Here is a 19764-nt window from a genome sequence, read left to right as displayed (position 1 = left end):
GTGACAATTGCCCCATCAGAGCTCTCTTCGCATTACGAGGCAGTACTGTCTGCTCTCAGAAACTCTTCCATCGAAGCACCACCTCTTTCATCATCAGTAGTGACATGCTCCCAGAGCTCGGTAACGTTGGTGGCTTCCACCGTGTTGGTTTCACTATCATGGGAGGTATTACTCTGTTACACAAAGCCCATCCTTTTCGTTTATCGGCGAAGCCCTTGGTTGCAGCCATCACGATCGCAGCACTCCTGTGTGAGCTCAAACTTTGAACATTGCAAAATTTGCAGCCTCGTCTGGAGCGACATGACGTTGTGCTTTGTCGGCACCATCTTCTATCAACTAATTGGAAAACATTGGTTGCGCTTTCTAGACAATCACATGTAAGAAGACAGGACAGGCGCAAACTAACAACTGAGGTTTATTCGAGAAAAAACACATATATCACACCATGCCAGCGCAGGCGCTTCAGGGTATCATCAGCATAACAGAAGAAAAAACCCAAAATTAGAAAAAAAAAACAATGGCGTGGCTTACCTAAACATACTATCTAAGAAACGTGCCTCCCTATTGTACAGCATGACCGATGTGTCACTGATGCATGCTTGTCCCTTCTTTTTTATATAATATGATTCAAGAAGTTCTCGTGCTTTTTCCTGTGCAAGTGCCATAATGCCAAATGCAAGTGCCATTGCATTTGGTGTTGAATCATTAAATCTCATGAGAGTGAAACTATCACCAAAGATATCACTCAAGATCTTAGTCGAGCATAAAATTAATTGGCAGCAACCTTCACTTCAATTTCTCAAAGCCAGTCTGGATAATCTTCAGACTGGCTTTACAGCTGGCACAATGGAGGAACTCTGCTTGCTATTTTGCTAGCTTTCTTCATGAATATGTCGTATTTTTCCGCGTGAAGCTTACCATAGTGTATAACTGGCACCTAATTACAACAGCCTGGAAATAAAGCATCCGTGAGCACAGCTCGTGAAAATAACTGCATACAACGGCACTCTGATCTTTGCAAGAACAGTCTCCACTTGTGGATGCACGACTTGTCCACATCATGTCTTCAGCCAGAGGCTATGTCCCCACCCCCTGCGGCGATGCTGATAAAGCTGGATTTACATGATGGATGTGATCGCAGACAGATCAGTCGCATGACATGTGACGTGAATCAGATCACAGTGTGGACAGAGCAGGCCTCGAATGAGCAGCAGTGGTGAAGCAAAAACGGCCGAACCTAAAAACTCAGTTGTGATTTGGCTCTGCACCGTATCGCGAAGCACTTCGCACAGACCGAGTGAGTTTCACGGGCACGGTGGAAAAACTGGGGTCAGACTTATCAAAAGCGGTAGCTGGCCCATGCCATCACACGCCTAATCCACGCTGGGGTCGTTGTTGAAGAGAGGAGCAGGTTCTCATCGAGAATGAAGAGGACTGGGTTTATATTTACAATATTTGTGTAAGGAGTAGAGAATGTTACATCTAAACAGTCTAGCCAGACTTTTTTTTTATTTATTTGCCCTAGAGGCTCAGCTTGGGCATTACGTAGGGGGTGGAAGGGAGAATAACAGTTGATATACAAAAGTACAAGGCAACATGCAAGTATGTCAAATATCCTTATGTGAAGTCGTACATGCTATGTAACCTTTACATCTCTTTGCATTCGACAACATGATATGCCAATAATTCTTACATTAAACAAACAATAATCTTGCATCCTCTGATATCTGAAGAAATGTAAGAATGTTAATGTTTCTAATTTCCAAATGTTTGATTAAGTGTTTGAATATAATATGGTCAGTTATTTCGGCTATATTACTTGGGAGATGATTCCATCATTCAATGCAGACATGAAAACTGCAATAGTTCAGTACATGCAAATGGTTGTTTGACCTTAAATTCGTGATCAATTCGTGGGAATTTCCTTTTGGCTGGTAAGGTGTGTGCCTGAGATATTTGGGTGATAAAAAGCTGATGGAAGAAAGTTAACCGAGATATCTTTCTTCTAGTCTGCAATGGGATGAGTCCTAGGTCATGTTTTATTTTGGTGATGCTTGAATGTTGTGAATAGTTAACTGTAATAAATCGCGCTGTCTTGTTCTGAAAAAATTCTGATTTGGTAATAAGATATGTTCGGTGCGGGTTCCATATAAATAAGGCATACTCAAGCTTTGAACAAAGTATGGTGGTATATGTAAGAAGCTTGGTATCAGTATTAGCCTGACGAAGCGTACGACGAATGAGGCCAAGAGATTTACATGCAGTGGAAACAATACAACCCACATGATTATGCCAAGACAAAGTCTGAGAAAGATGAAAACCTAGATGTTTAAATGATTCTGCAGTTTCTAGAGCTTCGCCACTAAGAAAGTATGTGTGCTTCGTAATTTCACTGCAAGTAGTAAATCTCGTAAGTTTAGTTTTTGAGGTATTTACGCTCATTTGCCAGTCTGAGCACCACCTTTCAATCCTGTTGAAGACATTTTGTAATTTAACACAGTCTGCCTTACATGTTAACAGCCGATACAAAATGCAGTTGTCGGCATATAACCGGATTTCCGAGTATATACCCTGATGAATATCATTTATATTGCTACGGCACAATATGTGCGATCACGAAAGGCCAGCAGTGTGAAGACGACGACGACGATTAGAAGCTAGCGCGGGCTGTTGCCTCTTGGCCAAGCGCAGCGTATTTTCCTTGTAAATATATTTGTACATAGCTTTTCGTCTGCGTCTTCCTACGTAACATATCTGGTGGAGGTGGACGTTCCCTGTACCTCGTCACGGAGCTTCGCAGTGGACGGTACGTCGAGCCTTCCTTCATGGCTCCCGGCGACGACAACCCGACTCCGCCGGCTCCGACACCTGCTGCCACTTCGACGACCTACATCACTCTCCCCGCTCCCCGTGATCCTGGCGTATTCTAGGGCCAAGATGGGGAAGACGTCGATGACTGGATCCGCCTGTATGAACACGTCAGCCGCAATAACCGGTGGGACCCTACTATTATGCTCGCCAACGTAGTCTTTTACCTCGGTGGCACACCTCGAGTTTGGTATCGCACGCACGAAGATGAGCTCACCAGTTGGGATTCACTTAAGACACAGCTTCGGGACTTGTTCAGCAACCCCTACGGTCAACAACTTGCCGCGCAGAAGGCGCTTTCCGGCCGTGTGCAGACGTCAACAGAGCCCTATGTCACGTACATTCAGGACGTCTTGGCTCTGTGCCGCAAAGTTGACACCCACATGACTGAGTCAGACAAGGTTTCCCACATCCTCAAAGGCATTGCCGATGACGCCTTCAACTTGCTCGTTTGCAACAACGTAGCCACGGTGGATGCTGTTCTCAAAGAGTGCCGCCGCCTGGAACTCGCCAAAAGCCGACGTATTGACCAGCAGTTTGCCCGTCTGCCCAACACCCCAGCGACATCTTCCTGTGCAGACGCTCCTCGTCCCAACAACACTGCTGATGTTACCAGGATCGTCCGGCGTGAGATCGAGGCCGCCTATCCGGCTGCCTTCGACTCCAGTCCCACCAACACATCTGCAGTCACGGTCTCACTGATCCAGGCAGTTGTCCGCCAGGAGTTTGAAAACATGGGTCTTCACACCATCTGCTCGGCCCATCGCCCTGATACCCGCCCGGCTTCTTCGATTTCGCCCCGTCCCGCATCTTCTTACCCACCACGTTTCCGCAACCCATCTGAATGGCGCACTGCTGACGACAAGCCTATTTGTTTCCACTGCCATTGAATCGGGCACATTTCTTGGCACTGTCGTAGTCGCTGGAGTTCCCCGCTCCGGTCTACTTATACTGCCTACTCTCGCCCCTCAGGTGGCCCTTCTCGTCCCTATGCCGCACGCTACGATAATGCCGCCACTGATTCTCCTGCAACGAACCGCCCCTATTCTCGTTCGCCTTCGCCCCAACGACGACAATCTCGCTCTCCCCAGCCCCGTCGCTCCTATTCGCCGACTCCCTTCGGACGCCGCTCACAGCCGGAAAACTAGACGATGCAGCGCCTCGAGGTGACGCTGCATTGCTCCCTACGCCGCCAAATCCTCTACTGACTTTGCCCACTCATCTGAACCTTCTTGACGTGCAAGTCGACGGTGTTTCTGTGTCTGCTCTCATAGACACTGGGGCGCATTTGTCCGTAATGAGCGCTGACCTTCGTAACCGGCTCAAGAAAATTATCACGCCCGCCACGACGCCTGTTGTCCGTGTCGCCAATGGCGGAACAGCCCCCGTAATTGGTATGTGTACCGCCCGCGTCTCCTTCGCCGATCGCTCAACAATCGTGCTATTCACAGTCATCGCCCACTGTCCCCACGACATCATCCTCGGCTTAGACTTCCTCTCCGCACATTCTGCTCTCATCGATTGTTCCGCCAGTACTCTCCGCCTTGACCTGCCTGTTCTGGATCCTGCTGAACCACACCCCAGTCGCCTCAGTTCCGCCGACTTCGTTCGCTTGCCACCTTCGGCACTGACCTACGTTGACTTAGTGTCATCCCCACCAGTCCCCGACGGTCACTACATCGCGGCTCCTATGCAAGACGTCCTCCTTACACACGGGATCACAGTACCCCATCCAGTTTTATCTATTACGGCGAATTGCGTCTGCCTGCCAGTGGTCAACTTTGGCCTGACGACACAAGTGCTGCCACGTGGGATGTCTTTGGCCCAGCTTTGTTCATTCGAGGATCACTCCGTAGCATCCATTGCAGTCGACGACACTTCATCCGATACTCCTCTACCATCACAGTTGACAAATTGTACCATCGCTGACTTACGGAAAATGATTGCCCCCGACTTGCCCTCCGAGCACGCTCGTGAACTCTACCGCGTTCTGTTTTCCTACCACAATATTTTTTACTTTAACGATCGTCCTTTAGCCCAAACTACAGCTGTCAAACATCGCATTAATACCGGCGATGCCCCTCCTATTCATCGCCGCCCGTATCGAGTGTCACCAGCTGAGCGTCAAGTTATTCACGCAGAAGTTCGCAAAATGCTTGCCAAGAACATTATTGAACCGTCATGTAGTCTTTGGGCGTCACCGGTTGTGCTGGTAAAAAAGAAGGATGGCTCATGGCGCTTTTGCGTGGATTATCGGCACCTTAACAGGGTTACCAAAAAGGACGTGTATCCCCTACCTCGGATTGATGACGCCCTTGACTGCCTCCACGGTGCTCGCTATTTCTCCTCTATTGACCTTCGCTCCGGCTATTGGCAGATTGCCGTGGACGATCTCAACCGTGAGAAGACTGCCTTTGTAACACCCGATGGTCTTTATCAATTCAAGGTGATGCCGTTTGGCCTATGTAACGCTCCTGCCACTTTTGAACGCATGATGGACTCCCTTCTTCACGGTTTCAAATGGTCCACGTGCTTGTGCTACTTGGACGACGTTATCGTATTCTCCCCAACGTTCGCTACGCACCTCGAGCGCCTCTCAGCAGTCCTGGACGTTTTTCGGTGAGCCGGTCTACAACTCAACGCATCGAAGTGCCAATTCGGCCGTCACCAGATTACCGTCCTTGGACATCTCGTTGACGCGAACGGAGTGCAACCGGACCCAGGCAAGATCCATGCTGTCACGCACTTCCCTGTTCCGAAGTGTGTCAAGGATGTGCGCAGCTTCATCGGCCTTTGTTCGTACTTCCGCCGTTTCGTGAGGAATTTCGCCGCCATAGCACGACCACTAACCGACCTTTTGAAAAAAGACGCTCCTTTCCAGTGGGGCGATAACGAGGCCTCTGCATTCTCTCATCTAATCGACATTCTCACAACGCCTCCAGTTCTGGCCCATTTCGATCCTTCTGCGCCTACCGAAGTCCGTACTGATGCCAGCGGTCACGGAATTGGAGCAGTACTGGCACAACGCCAGCGTGGCCACGACCGTGTTGTTGCTTACGCCAGCAGGCTCCTCTCACCCGCGGAGCGCAACTATTCCATCACTGAGCGTGAGTGTCTGGCCCTAGTTTGGGCGGTTCTGAAATTCCGCCCATACTTATATGGCCGATCCTTTTCCGTTGTCACAGACCATCACGCGCTTTGTTGGTTATGCTCATTGAAAGACCCTTCAGGAAGACTTGGTCACTGGGCCTTACGCCTCCAAGAATATTCGTTCTCTGTCACCTACAAATCTGGCCGACTACACAAGGACGCTGACTGCCTGTCTTGCTACCCGGTAGGCGAGTCCGACGACGCCGACAGTAGTACCGCCGACGGCATTTTCTCTGTGTCTGCCTTCGCTAACATCGCCGATGAGCAGTACCGAGACCTATCGCTGCGAGTACTCATCGAGCGTCTGCGCTCTACACCTACCGACGCATCCGTTCGCCGATATGTTCTCCAGGGCGGCATTCTGTACCGAAGGAGCTTCCTCCCTGATGGCCCTGATCTTCTTGTCGGGCCAAAACATCTACGACAGACTGTGCTCTTTGAGATGCATGACGCACCTACTGCAGGACATCTTGGGGTAACCCGCACGTACGACCGCGTCTGCCGCCGCTTCTATTGGCCTGGTCTCGCTCGCTCCGTTCGACGCTATGTTGCTGCCTGTGATCCCTGCCAGCCGCTATCACTCGGGCTCTCCCTACCAGCTGCGCCACTGACGTCGCGAACTTTCTCTTGCGTGACATTATCTTGCTTCATGGCGCCCCGCGACAGCTGCTTACTGACCGTGGTCGAAACTTCCTCTCGAAAGTTATCGCTGACATTGTGCGTTCTTGCTCCATTCAACACAAACTGACTACTTCATACCATCCTCAAACCAATGGCCTGACCGAGCGGTTAAACCGTACTCTTACCGATATGCTGGCCAAGTACGTTTCCAAGGACCACCACGACTGGGACATTGCCCTTCCTTACGTAACATTTGCGTACAATTCTTCCCGGCACGACACCGCCGGATTTTCTCCCTTTTATCTACTGTACGGTCGCGAACCTAGCTTGCCCCTAGACACGGCACTTCCTCCTGCTGCGGTCTCAACAAGCGAGTATGCGCGCGACGCCATCGCCCTCGCCGACCATGCACGCCAGCTTGCCCGTGCTCGACTTATGGCCTCACAGACCACTCAGCAGTGTCAGTACAACGCCCGCCATCGTGACGTACAGTTTTCACCTGGTGCGCTCGTGCTCCTGTGGTCGCCCTCTCGTCACGTCGGACTTTCAGAGAAGCTTCTTTCGCGATACACAGGGCCCTACCACGCGCTGCGCCAGGTGACGCCTGTGACTTACGAAATTGCTCCTGTGGGCTCAACCTCGTCCTCTCCTGTGGCATCTAGTGATGTCGTACACGTCAGTAGGCTCAAGGCCTACTACACTGCTTCCGAGTCCGATCTTTAGTCGCTCCGGGACGGCGCTTTTGCAGCCGGGGGTAGTGCTACGGCACAATATGTGCGATCACGAAAGGCCAGCAGTGTGAAGACGACGACGACGACGATTAGAAGCTAGCGCGGGCTGTTGCCTCTTGGCCAAGCGCAGCGTATTTTCCTTGTAAATATATTTGTACATAGCTTTTCGTCTGCGTCTTCCTACGTAACAATATAAATAAAAATAGAGTGGGTCCCAAAACGAAACCTTCAGGCACACCGGAATGAGCAGGTTGAAATGACAAATGGACATTATTAATTACAACGGCTTGTTGTCTGTTACTTAAATATTGTTTTACATTTTACAGTTTATTACTTTTTCGTCAACCTTAATCAGCTTCATTTTATATATCAGGCGGTTATGAGCCATACTGTGAAAGGCATTAGCAAAAATTATAAATATGGTGTCAGTTTGTGTAAGTTCGTGAAGGTTTAGGTGAATGTCTGTAGTTAGTTCAAGAAGCTGGGATTCACGTAACCGGCCTCACTTAAAACCATGCTGTTTTGCAAATAGAATGTGCGGTCACTTTTGCTTTCTGCTTTGATGATCACCAAACTTTGAAGTGTGTTTAAAAATTAATACCTGGTGGGGAAAAAGCGAACTGCTTACGAAACAAAAGAACAGTTCTCCTCCTTCACGTTCGACAGCACAGTGTGTCCGTGAGCGGCGTGGGAAGTCTAAAAACCGGCGTTGCAAACCGTAATTAGCAGGCTAACGATGCCGAATGGGCACGGTATGGAATGAGTTGAGTTCATTTCTTTGGCATTTCCTAATGAAATCTTACTTTTGTTTTGTTTGCGCAGCATTGGCTGAAGGTGACAACTCGCAGCCGGAACACCGCTTCCACTGTCACCTCTGTGACTATGAGACTGACAAGACTTCTCATTGGGATGCACACATCAGGGTCCATACTGGCGAGCGTCCCTTTAAGTGCCATGTTTGCCCTCGGAGCTATAAACAACGGATCAACCTAACCATACACCAACGCATTCACACGGGCGAGAAGCCATTTCAGTGCCCTTCATGCCCTCAGAGATTTTCATATAAGCCCCTACTCAAGAAACACATGAGCGTCCACACAGGTGAACGGCCATTCCAATGCCCATCATGCCCTCAGACCTTCTCGCTGAAGTATGCCATGAAGCAGCACCAACGTATTCACACAGGTGACTTACCGTACTGCTGCGACGTCTGCTCCAAGTCATTTATGAGGGCTGATTACTTGAGGAAACATAAAAGAAAGCACCATGATACCATAAAGTAGTTTAACGGCCACGTTGAACTAGGATGAATTAGGGATTTGCATACACGTGAAGCATGCTGAGTGGTGTACTCCTGCATCAGGTAGCACAAGTGTCTACATATACTTTCAGATGTTGAACTCCCAAGTCACTTCAAATGATGTTCCATACTGATCTAGAAAGTTGCAGGGACGTTTGTAGTAATAATATTGCAGTGTATTACAGTGTTATGGTGCTGTCCAACCTGTTTATAATGAACTTGAGTTTCATGAAAAGTAGTTGTATCAGTATTTTGTTATATGTGGACTTGCCCTTCAAAACGCAAAAAAATTTACACTGTTGCTGGTGTCGGCAGTTATAATTTGACACCATTGTGCTCTTACATATCTACCAAATATTACACATTACTCTTACTTTATCTAGCTGCAAGTTCATGTGAAAAACGTAATCTAAAGAAAGAAATGCGGTGGCCTAGCCCCTTCGAAACGGCGCTCAACTGGTTCTGATCGCCTGCTGTTTTGAAATTATCACTGAACTTGCCGCCAACTTTTCTTCAAGAGCTTGTGATATGTTTTACTGCAAATAGATTCTGTGTACGATACTGAAGTGTTCCAGCTGCCTGCGTGTGGGAAGTAATGCGGAATGCCGGCATTTTGCAAAGATGTTGCGTTGTGGCACCGACATCGGCCACACACGCGCCGAGAGCTATGGAGTTACATTTTTATGTCACTTGGCTGAAAAAGTGCGAAGTTCGAAAGGTAGAACACGGTTGCAAACCATTATCAGCAAGAATGTAAACGAAGCACCGATGAACCACCTATTGCCAGGGGCAGGTCATGCTGCATTCATGCCAACTGGGAAATATCAATAGGAACGCTTGAGGAGCGGCTCTTGTTTCAAATTGGTCCAAGTAGCGTACATAACATAGTGCACATGGTGCCGTACCGAGAACAGTGCAAGAATGAGAGTACCGCCGCTGTAGCTTCCGAAGATTGCGTGCACACACGGTCAACTCCATGCTGGTGTGCCGCCGTCATTGCCTCTGAGATTGGAGGCTACGGCCACAGTACGCCGTACTGCTTTGCCCGGAAGCACACTCAGGCATGCCTTAAGGGCACGGTTGCCTTACAATAGTTGAAAGCGAGTTACTTTCCTCTCTGCTTCTGAAACCTGCGCGCAGCATTCACTCATCTCGGATCTTCATTGCAGTCAGACTGGAGCTGGGGAGGGAGGGTGGTCGCTGCTATGTGCCCAGTTTGATCATACTTGCGTGCTTGAGAACTTCATGCGTGCCCTCCTTTTAAGACCTTATTTCAAGTGTTCGTTGTAACAGCACGGCGCTTTTGAACATGTTTTGTTATATGTGGACACAGTTTCAATAGGCAGGGTCAGAGAATTGTAAATGCCATGAAATTAGTGAATATAACCGATAGATCGATAAATACCTGTGATCGTTATAAGTGGATTCGACTACAGTTGAAACCGACTATATCGAACCCATTTACATCGAATTATTCTATATATCAAACAATTTCTGGACACGGTATAGTTACGATGACTATATATAGCAAAAATTACGCTTACATTGAACAAAAAAAAGCAGCGACTCCCGATATATAGTATATATCGAACGTCAAGCGGCAGAAAGTGCCCCCGGAAGTTGGCTTTCTCTTGTGGTGGCAGGAAAACCCGGCGGTGCGGCTCCATCCAACCGCTCTCCCTACTGTGACCGCCCTGCCTCGAACAAGCCATCGACACCCCCTTCCAAAAAATTATCCTGGCCCGCCCGCAGCGCTTGCTCAGACAGCCAATCAGAGGCTCTTGTGCCCTCGTTGTGCAAGATGGCGGAAGTGCAAGTTGTCTCACTGCTTTCCTGGTTCATTGCATGTTCATTGTGTGTGCGCCTAGTAGGCCTTCTCCCGCAGTGTTGCCATAATGAAGCGGCAGAATTCGCCTTTCGTCATGAAGCTCGAAATAATAAATAGGATTGAACGCGGTGAGAAGTCGGATGTCCCAGCAGCATACAAGATTCCGAGGAGCACTCTCAGCACAATCTTGAAGGGGGGATTACTGCTAAAGTGGCCAAACTCGCGACCTGGTGCCTGTGGTGCCCAACGCGTACACACGGCCGTGTGCAAGTGGTTTATCCGAAATTGCTTCAGCCGTGCCGACTTTCGCATGCTCGGTGATGACTAAATTCTGATGAATGCGACATGAATGCAATGAAGCCATTGCCGATGTTGCCGAAGTTTGGAGTGAGCTGTCATAATTTCCGGAAGCTGTTGACGAATCAACGGTGGACGAGTTTGTGAGCACAAATGATGGTGTCGCGACCACAGGAGAGCCCAGAAACGAAGACTACATTGCCGACATCGTACCGAGCGCAAGTGAAAGTGAGCACAATGAGGAAAGCAACGATGGTCCTCGGCCCACATCCTCCGAAGTGATTGGTGCGCTCGCACTAGTTGGTGCTTCTGCGCGAATGTGGAAGGTTGCGGCCTCAGCTGCTCCGATGCTTTAGACAATGTGGAAAAGTGCGTGCATCGCAGGCAGCGAAATTGCCCAAGCAGAAGAAAATGCAGCACTGTTTCATGCAAAACTAAGCTAGTTTCACCAATAAAGTGATTTTATAAATGGTATGAGATTTTATGACAACCAATTAATTAGCAGGCTTATATCGAATTATGTTCTATATTGAACTGATAGGCGTTTTTTTGCGAGTTCGATATAGCCGAGTTCAACTGTATATATTCTTTCATGCAAAGGCACAACAACGAAATGCTCACTCCTCAGATTTACTTTCAAAAGACTGAGTGTGCGCAATAATGTTCCCAATCATGATACATTTTGACATCAAATGTGTCGCTCAAATATATTTGGTGTTCTCAACACACTGCTGCCTATTTGAAGTTTCACACATATCAAGAAAATGGACACTGAAGGCAGAGAAAACATGGATAAAAATGATTGTGGTGTTTAATTCAAATAGTAAGGAAAAAAGTGAAAAGACAACTTGGCGCAGGTGGGACCACATCTTCCAGATTTTGTGTGGTACTTTACTAGTTGGGGCTTTTGGTAGATTAATTGCCGAGTCCTCCTGGCAATTGAGCCATCCTCGCCTACTTGTATTTGCATATGTGGACAAGATTGTAATGTATGTGTGCAAGGGTATGAGGATATTTCATTATTACTCTACTATAACTATCAGTTAAAGGGGCCCTGAACCACCCCCTCGGGCTGGGTGAAATAACATAGTCCACAGGTAGCATATGCTGCTGTGAATATCTCAGCCAAGTTTTACTGCCATGCACGGTGCATGGAGCTCGTAAGCAGACCGCAAAATCACCTTTCTCTCAGACGCTCTTTTCAACAGAAGGCCCTGTCCTCACTCTTTTCTAGGCGCACTATTTTGTCATTGCCCTCGCCGGCTGTTATTGGCCGATAGCTGACATCAAGCTGTGGCGGCTACATGGCGTTAATACTGCGGCCGCCGCCACAAGTCTACTGGCTAAGCGCACTGCGACTCGCTGAGGACAACCGCGTGTGGCTTTTGTTGAGTGCATCGTAGGCACTAAAGGCAGATGCTGTGGCGTCTACGTTAACATCCAAAATGAAATTTGAACTGCACGCCACGGCACCATATAGAAGGCTGTGGGCGCACCCCACTGCGCTGTAGCCTTCGCAGTGCAAGACATTGAAGGAGGAACGGGAGCACAGTGGAGGCCTTGTTTGATTGCCAATAACTCCGCTTCTGCTGAACGCATTGGAGTACTTTTTGCGACAAGGTATTTCTGAAATAGCCTATTTTCACTTCGAATGCCTTTCTCCACTAAGATAAAAAGTGGTTGAGGGCCCCTTTAAGAGTTAGACCTAGATAAGGCACAGTGCGATTAGGCAGCTTTTGCTTACTTTTTTAGCAATACAGTCGCCGACTGATTTTTCGGACTCCAAAAATCGAACATGCTCGATTATTCGGTCTGCTTTGCGGCACTGCCATTCTCCCCATAGACCATAATGTATGACAACTGCCGAAAGTTCGTACACCTTAAAACCTCTCGTCTGATTTTTTGGACACTCCTTGAGCCAACTCGATCGAGAGCACCATGCACCGACTCTGACCGGTGCATGGTTCGGCTTGCTGAACACCATTTTTGTTTTGAACAGAGCCTCCTTGCTGCCCCACTAAGTGGCGCTACTGCAAATCCCCGCTCATCATCATCGTTTCTGTCTGGTTCAATAGAGTGGCTACAGCAGTTTTAGTCTCAGCTTAGTAAGCCAAGTCAAGACAATCCAGCAGCTGATTTGTTTCTTTCTTCGTGCACGATGCTGCGGACAGGCCACGTTTTTCGTTTGTGCGACTGGTGTCTGCATGACGGCGTGGTGGTGTTTGCTTTGTGTGCTGTGTCGAGGTTGTGGTAATCCAACGCGGCATACGGAAACATCGTGTCAAGTGTCTAATGGCGCCGACAGTGCCCGCGCACACTGCGCTGGGGAATGCCGGCAAGCGGGTGCTGGGAGGCCTAGGATTTGTTGCCTTCCGGTGAGCTCCCTACTGACGCCGAAAATGTTCTGCCGAGACCTGTGCAGTGGTTGCATTGCGATTCTGGACGCCGTCTCATTTGACGGTTTCGCAGATTATGTACTGACATGCGCAGAACTCATTGACGGCGAGATCATTTGTCAGGTTTCTGCTCCACCGCCAGACGTTGACTCCGAGTGGGAAGATGACTCACCATGTCCTACGCTGCCGTTGCATGTACAAGCAGTGACTGTGTTTTCAGCCGCCTATAGTGACCGTACGACCCTCTCCGAGATTCAGGCTTATTTGATTGCATGTAAACGGAACAGCGTGCAACGGCACATTCACGATTTCTTCAAGCCTACTGCCGAGCCCAAAGAAGTGCATGGAAATGAAGGATTCCTTTCTTTTTTTTTTTGCTTAATCTGGTTTTTCAGACACCTGTTTATTCGGACATTTCCGCAGTCTCCATGAAGTCCGAATAAACAGTCGGCGACTGTAGTTTCATCAACATGGCCAGTCAGCTTATTTAAGCTGTAATGAATGCATGTCCAAGATCCCTGCTTATCAATATAACATATTTGCCTATCAAGAAATTCCTGCCTGAGAGATTATTAAAGGCCAATGAAGTGAAAACAGTCGGAATGATCAATCAGTAAACATCATAAACATCAAATTTTTATGCATTCCACAAATATCTTAATCTCGCTTTTCTCCTAGGTTTTTATCCAGCGCTGCTAAATATAGTGTGTAATCATGTAGGGGATCCAAAATATTTATCAAAGTACCGTCTTATTACTATCTTGCAATTCACAAACACGTTTTTGTGTTTGTAATACATAATGGAATAATTGTAGCATAACAAGGGTTGCTGCTGGTATAGTTGGTTCATAGTAGTATGTTGTAAAATTTAAAAAAGTGCAAAAAAGGACGTGGATAAGACTGAACACAAATGCTTGTGTTTAATTTTAGATTAGAAGCAGTTCTTGAGAAGCATAAATATAATCTACAAAGCAACATCTATTTATTTATTTATGTTCAATACTGCTGCTTCCGTTTGAGAGCATGGCGGGTGGTCAGTACTGTGTTACAAGGCAAGTAATTTAAGCAATAAAGAAAGAAAGGCAAACGTAATTAGTTATTCCATGTGAAAGGAACAAGAACACTTCACAACTCAAGCTAGGCAGAAACAACGAAAAAAAAACCAGCGAAACTTAATCATATAACACAGCTTTAGAGAAATAATAAATGCATTAGTTAGCACAAGTAAATCACTGGGTAACGAAAAAAAAAGAAAAATGCAGAGCAGGAAGCAATATGTACATTTAGGTAAAAAGTGGCTTACTATAACTGCACAATGGAACAAGCTACACCACTGAGATAGTCTGACTGTGCCAGCTACACAGCAATCATGTAGTACGCATACTTTCTGGAGTATCCTGCGTATGTGAACGAGCTGCTTATATTCTTTCTAATGCTTTCTATGGATTTGAAATATGTATCTTCAGTTTAATGCATTGTAATGCTTATTATTACACTGCAAATGTCCGAATACTATGCTTGGCCAAGTTCCGTTATGAAATGCTGAGCTTACTATGTGTTTCTCTGTGTAGTGTCTTTCTATATACACTCGAACCTTCATATAATGAATATCTAATAACATATTTTCAGACATCATGGAGTAAATATGAAATTTGGTTGGTAATTATTCATTTCAGTGAAGTTTCTCCTGCTTTAACAAAATAAAGAAATGCGGGATCTGTCATTGTTTTCGTTGTAGCAAAGGAAATTTTTGTTTGCACATTGCCTTAAGATATATTCTGGCAGCAAAAATGTCAAATACAGTCACCGGTCGATTTTTTGGACCTGAATGATTCTTGGATGATTGAATTCTGAATGATTCTTGATTTTTGATGGCCTACCGCTATCACCAATGTATAACAGCAATAATCGATATTTCAGACACTGTAAGAGGTATCGGCCATGAACTGCGTGTGCAGTGTTGCAGACATGGCGGCCATAGACAAAAGTGCCGTCATGTCGACTGGCGTGGCACGAAACTACAATGTTGGTTGCCTACGCCTGATAAAACAGTGTGCGTTAGCCCCAGCAGCCAAAGCTCTGTGGCCGGCAAAGTGGCTGGTGGCCAGCTGTTGTGGGAAGCCTGCTGCCAGCACGTTCGCACTTGTATACCTTATCAGTGTTTGAACATGGAATCAGGTGCACTTTTGCCAGAAAGGTGAACTGCTAACAGTGAGAGCAAAGTATTAGACTACGCAAAGTAAAATTCATAGTTTTGTTCTTACAAATAGCAGTAAACATTCGCTTAACAATTAAGTTAACAAGTGTGGTATCACATGTACCAAGCCCAACATGCACAGATCTCACTCGATGTCTACAAACACTTGCTGTTGCAATGCTGGCATCATGGTAGAGCGCCGGCAACAGGCAGTGAGTGCTTCTTGCTGCCTCTCGCTTCACTGGGTCTTCGAAACTTGAGATTACGCAGCTTTGAACTCTAGGTGCATACGAACAATCCGCATCAAGGCACTAGTCATCTCGGCTAGCTTTTGAGCTCTCTGCTGATTGTCTCCGAGTCAGGGCGTGCTGCCTGCACATGCACTCAGCAACACAGACTCTTATGTGCAGCCGTGGCCTGGCTAGAGCTCACCTGACCCTTCCTTCCCCTCCGTTTAGCCTGCACTTGATCGAATTACCACACACTTTCTCTTCTACCCCATGAAAGAAGGAAATTGACTAGGAGACAGCATTAGGTCATGCAGCCTGTTTTGGCCAATGCACTCTCCGTGATGCCATTCCCTTTGCTGCTTTATCACTAGCAGTGTCTGCCCTACACGCGACGTCTGAGACTCGGCAAGTTGGCCGATAGTTTTCAGTTGATGCGTAGTTGTTCAGAAACCACTCCATGGCTCTGCCTGTGCAGTAGAAGCAGTAAAACCTACCACACTCTGACGTGATAATGGCATGCTGAGCCAATACGCTTACCTTATGCTCTCTCCTAATATGCCCCCTCCCCCTTTTGCCCCAAAGGAACCATTGCCAGGGTGAAACTTGGCAGACAATACATATGTCCGGCTCTAAAAATTGCTTCCAGCACATTTAACCAGTGTGTCAAACAACCAAAAACTGGAACTCAACCGTTATCTTCAGACGACCCTGAGCAGAACAACAGGTGATTTCGGAACTGAACCTGAACCAGAGCTTATTGAAGGAACCATTCCGAACTGGTTTGACACAGATAAAAACATTGAAAATTACTGGTTGTCTCACCTGCAATGTCAGTCAATTTCCTTCATTACAATCCTGTTGCGCGCTTTTGATGGGGGCAAAATGTGAAAACACACGTGTACTTAGTATTTAGGCGCACGTTAAAGAACCCCAGGTGGTCGAAATTTCCGGAGTCCTCCACTACGGCGTGCCTCATAATCGGAAAGTGGTTGTGGCACGTAAAGCCCCATAATTTAATTTTGTTGCGTGCTTTGCTTGGTGATGTCTAAATGAACAGATTTGTCTGACTTTTCTAACCTATCATAAGATTAAAGCACTGGTTACAATTGAGGGTTAACCAACGTTTATAGAAGAATATACATTTTTTTGTCGTGTTTTCGTTTGCTTCTACTGATTTTGCAATTGTTAACAACATTCTGCGTCAATTACCTCTTTTCAAGATGCTTTATAAGATTAATGAATTGTTTTTGATTTACCTAAGCTCCCTGTAATGTTGTTCACGATTTTATTGACTGGGAACATTGTCAACTGAAAAATAAGAAAGCAGCAGGAATAAGACAGGTGTTAATGCAATAGTTATTCTATATTTGATAGGGGTATGCGAATATCAAACATCACCGAATCGAATAGTAAACACTCGTATAACTTGATTCACAGATACTATGATACAGATACTATGTCTACTATGACACTATCTATTCAGTGTAGAGACCCGCGCAGTGCCACATGTTGTGCGTGCCATGGACCCCTCGTGCTCGATGCTGCTCAAGCAAGCATTTCACTTCGTTGTCAGAGCAAAAGGGGCGCCGTGGGTATCGCAAACCGGCGGCCTCAGCCAACGGGGTAGCAGGCTTTGACATTGCGAGCGCTCCTCGACGTCGGCTCGATGCAGGTATCACACGCGCAGCGCCTGAACACATTTCCCAGGACGGCACAGCGTCCGCCGGCACCGCCCCTGTGCAAGGTGTGTCCGGGTCTACGGGACCTGTAAAAATGGTAAGGTGACTCTGAAAGAGGGAACGTCAGCAAGAGCAGCACATATTTTCGTGAAGTGCAAAAGCAAGCGTGAAGATCAGGCCGATTACTATCGCATCGTATTGGATATGCGCGCCGACAAACTTTGTGCCACTTCGAGAGTAGTCAATTAATCCACACACGCTATCTCGGGCCCGATCACTAATGAGCCACCCACTCGAACGTATTAGCGTCAAGCATTCCGCGACGGCTTGCGGCCCATTACCACGTTGGCCAGCAGCGAATGCCACACGGCCTCAGCCATTAAGCCTGCTTGGTGTTGCTTTATCGGGTGTCTGCGACTAAAGTTGCGGTTTTGTGCTAAATCAGCACATATCTATTTGGCAGCAGCCATGCGAAACTTCGAAAGCCGACAAAGCAGCCCACAAACGAAATCAAGAGACGGCGGATGATTCGATTCGATGTTAGGCTTCCTTGATTCAATCTTGTAACAAGCATGTGACACCACCTCAGGCATAATCTTCGTTGGCTCGGTGGCCTGCCATGCTCGGTAGGCAACATTGGGCACCGCAACCAATAAACGCCGACGAGCATGGCTGCTCGGCGGTCAGTGATCGCTCGTCACCACCACGTAGTGGAGCGTCTGTGTAATGGAGGGTGCCTCGAGCCCTCCCTTGTTCACGAACCCCGGCGGCGGATCGTGACAAATCTTCAGTTTGAAAACTACTATTATGTATTCACACAACCGTACTACCTGTACCTGCAGCCATACCTGAAGTTTCTTTAGCCAGCAAAATAAACATTTTGCCGAAACAAAGTGGAAAAAATCTTCATATGTCTTTGAGAACTAGCAAGCCCTTCTAGCATACACAGAAACCCAGATTACATTTTAAAATTTTACCAGCATTCAGTTTATTACAATGCCGTAATACAGTATATACAATGTCGTGTTTTCATCATTTGCAGCATTGCTTTCTAAAACTTGCACATTAAAATCAGCTTCCAGAAGCATGTACTAGGAACAATAAAAATAGTTAGGCTGCATGTGCCGCAGGGCCTACCGTGTTCACAAGTTAAGTTTGGCTATGAATAGATCAGCGACATCAGAATAGGCAAAAAACTGCGATGTGGTTTAACTGGCAAGGCCCTTTATAGCAAAATAATGTTTGATAAGTAAAACGGTATACTGTTCGTTTATTTATTCAAAGTAAAAGTGCACCTCTGCTTCGGAAAGTACAGGGCGCTAATGGCGCAGTGCTATGCATGGCCGGTTGGCTGCAGTTGTAATGCAACTACACGCACAAAGAAAATATAGCGTTGAAGCTGCCGATGCTCTGTCCAGTCATGCTTGCCGTCACGTGTGACGTGACAATACTTCATGTGACACTGATGGTGAAAGAGGGAGGGAAAGCCCCCCGTTGATTCTGAAGACCAGGGCTCATATTCACAGGAAGCACTCGCGCTATAGAATTGTTCGTAACACAACTTTCCTGATACTAGACACTACTAGCTTGGCCAATCGCGAAAGCATTTACGAATGAAGTTTTGTGCACTTAGCTGCAAATACTGTGGGAACGGCGCGGTCCCTCAGTCCACGCCAGCAGGTCCCCAGTGTTGGCCGGCTGCGTCCAAGAGTTGCCCAGCTGAGCCTCGAACCGCCGCTCACCCTCACGAGTCACTTTGTCCTCCACTTCCTCGACTACTGGCTGCAACGCCGGAATTCCGATACACTCTAAGAACAGTTTACACCCTTTGGCTTGCCCCTTCTGCCACACAAAAATAATCGTCATCTGCCTTGATGCGTTTCCTTTATCACTGCGAGCCCGGAACTTTCCAGTAACGAACGGCACGCGCGTTATCAGCATAGAACAGTTTACACCCTTTGGAGTGCCTCTTCTGATAACGCGCGTGCCGTTCGTCACTGGAAAGTTCCGGGCTTGCAGCCCGGAACAAGGAACTGAGGCACCCCTGCCTCAGTCCCTTGTTGATATGAACTTTCTCCGCGCTCCTCATCCCTTCCCATTCAACGCAAACAGTATTTTCTAGGTAAATCTCTTCCAGAATATCCCACAAAATGCTGCGGTCTACGTTGTCGTATGCTCCTGTAATGTCCAAAAAGGCCACATACAACGGTCTGCTTTCTGCTTTTGATATTTCAATACACTGAGTAAGAACAAACAAGTTATCATCCAAACGCCTACCTATTCTAAAGCCATTCTGAAGCTCTCCCAAAATGCCATTATTTTCTGCCCATGCTTGAAGCTTTGATTGCCTGCATTGCTAGCCTGTATATTACCGATGTAATGGTCAACGGTCTATACGAGTGAATTCTGTCTTTCTCCCCCTTACCTTTATAAATTAAATTCATTCTACTTTGTCGCCAACTGTCTG

The 19764-nt window shown here is 47.2% G+C and overlaps 2 protein-coding genes across 4 annotated transcripts in view; one reads left to right on the top strand and one right to left on the bottom strand.

Annotated features, from left to right (window-relative positions):
* LOC135911568 (zinc finger protein 235-like) overlaps positions 1 to 15020 on the top strand; it is an 89817-nt gene extending 74797 nt beyond the window's left edge. For all 3 annotated transcript variants that reach the window (XM_065443896.2, XM_065443894.2, XM_065443895.2), the window contains one exon: positions 8193 to 15020. In XM_065443896.2, the coding sequence (XP_065299968.2) occupies positions 8193 to 8653 (461 nt within the window). In that variant the 3' untranslated portion in view covers positions 8654 to 15020. The remainder of the gene's footprint in view (positions 1 to 8192) is intronic.
* Positions 15021 to 16951: 1931 nt separating this feature from the next.
* LOC139048610 (uncharacterized) overlaps positions 16952 to 19764 on the bottom strand; it is a 54906-nt gene continuing 52093 nt past the window's right edge. Inside the window, exons 3-4 of the mRNA XM_070523041.1 lie at positions 18941 to 19079; positions 16952 to 17383 (exon numbers count right to left, since the gene is read on the bottom strand). Coding sequence (XP_070379142.1) covers positions 17094 to 17383; positions 18941 to 19079 — 429 coding nt within the window. The 3' untranslated portion in view covers positions 16952 to 17093. The remainder of the gene's footprint in view (positions 17384 to 18940; positions 19080 to 19764) is intronic.

The sequence above is a fragment of the Dermacentor albipictus genome, chromosome 8, assembly GCF_038994185.2.
Source record: "Dermacentor albipictus isolate Rhodes 1998 colony chromosome 8, USDA_Dalb.pri_finalv2, whole genome shotgun sequence".
Taxonomy (NCBI): domain Eukaryota; kingdom Metazoa; phylum Arthropoda; class Arachnida; order Ixodida; family Ixodidae; genus Dermacentor; species Dermacentor albipictus.
Note: the sequence above shows the minus strand (reverse complement) of the source record. Positions and strands in the feature narration are given on the sequence as shown.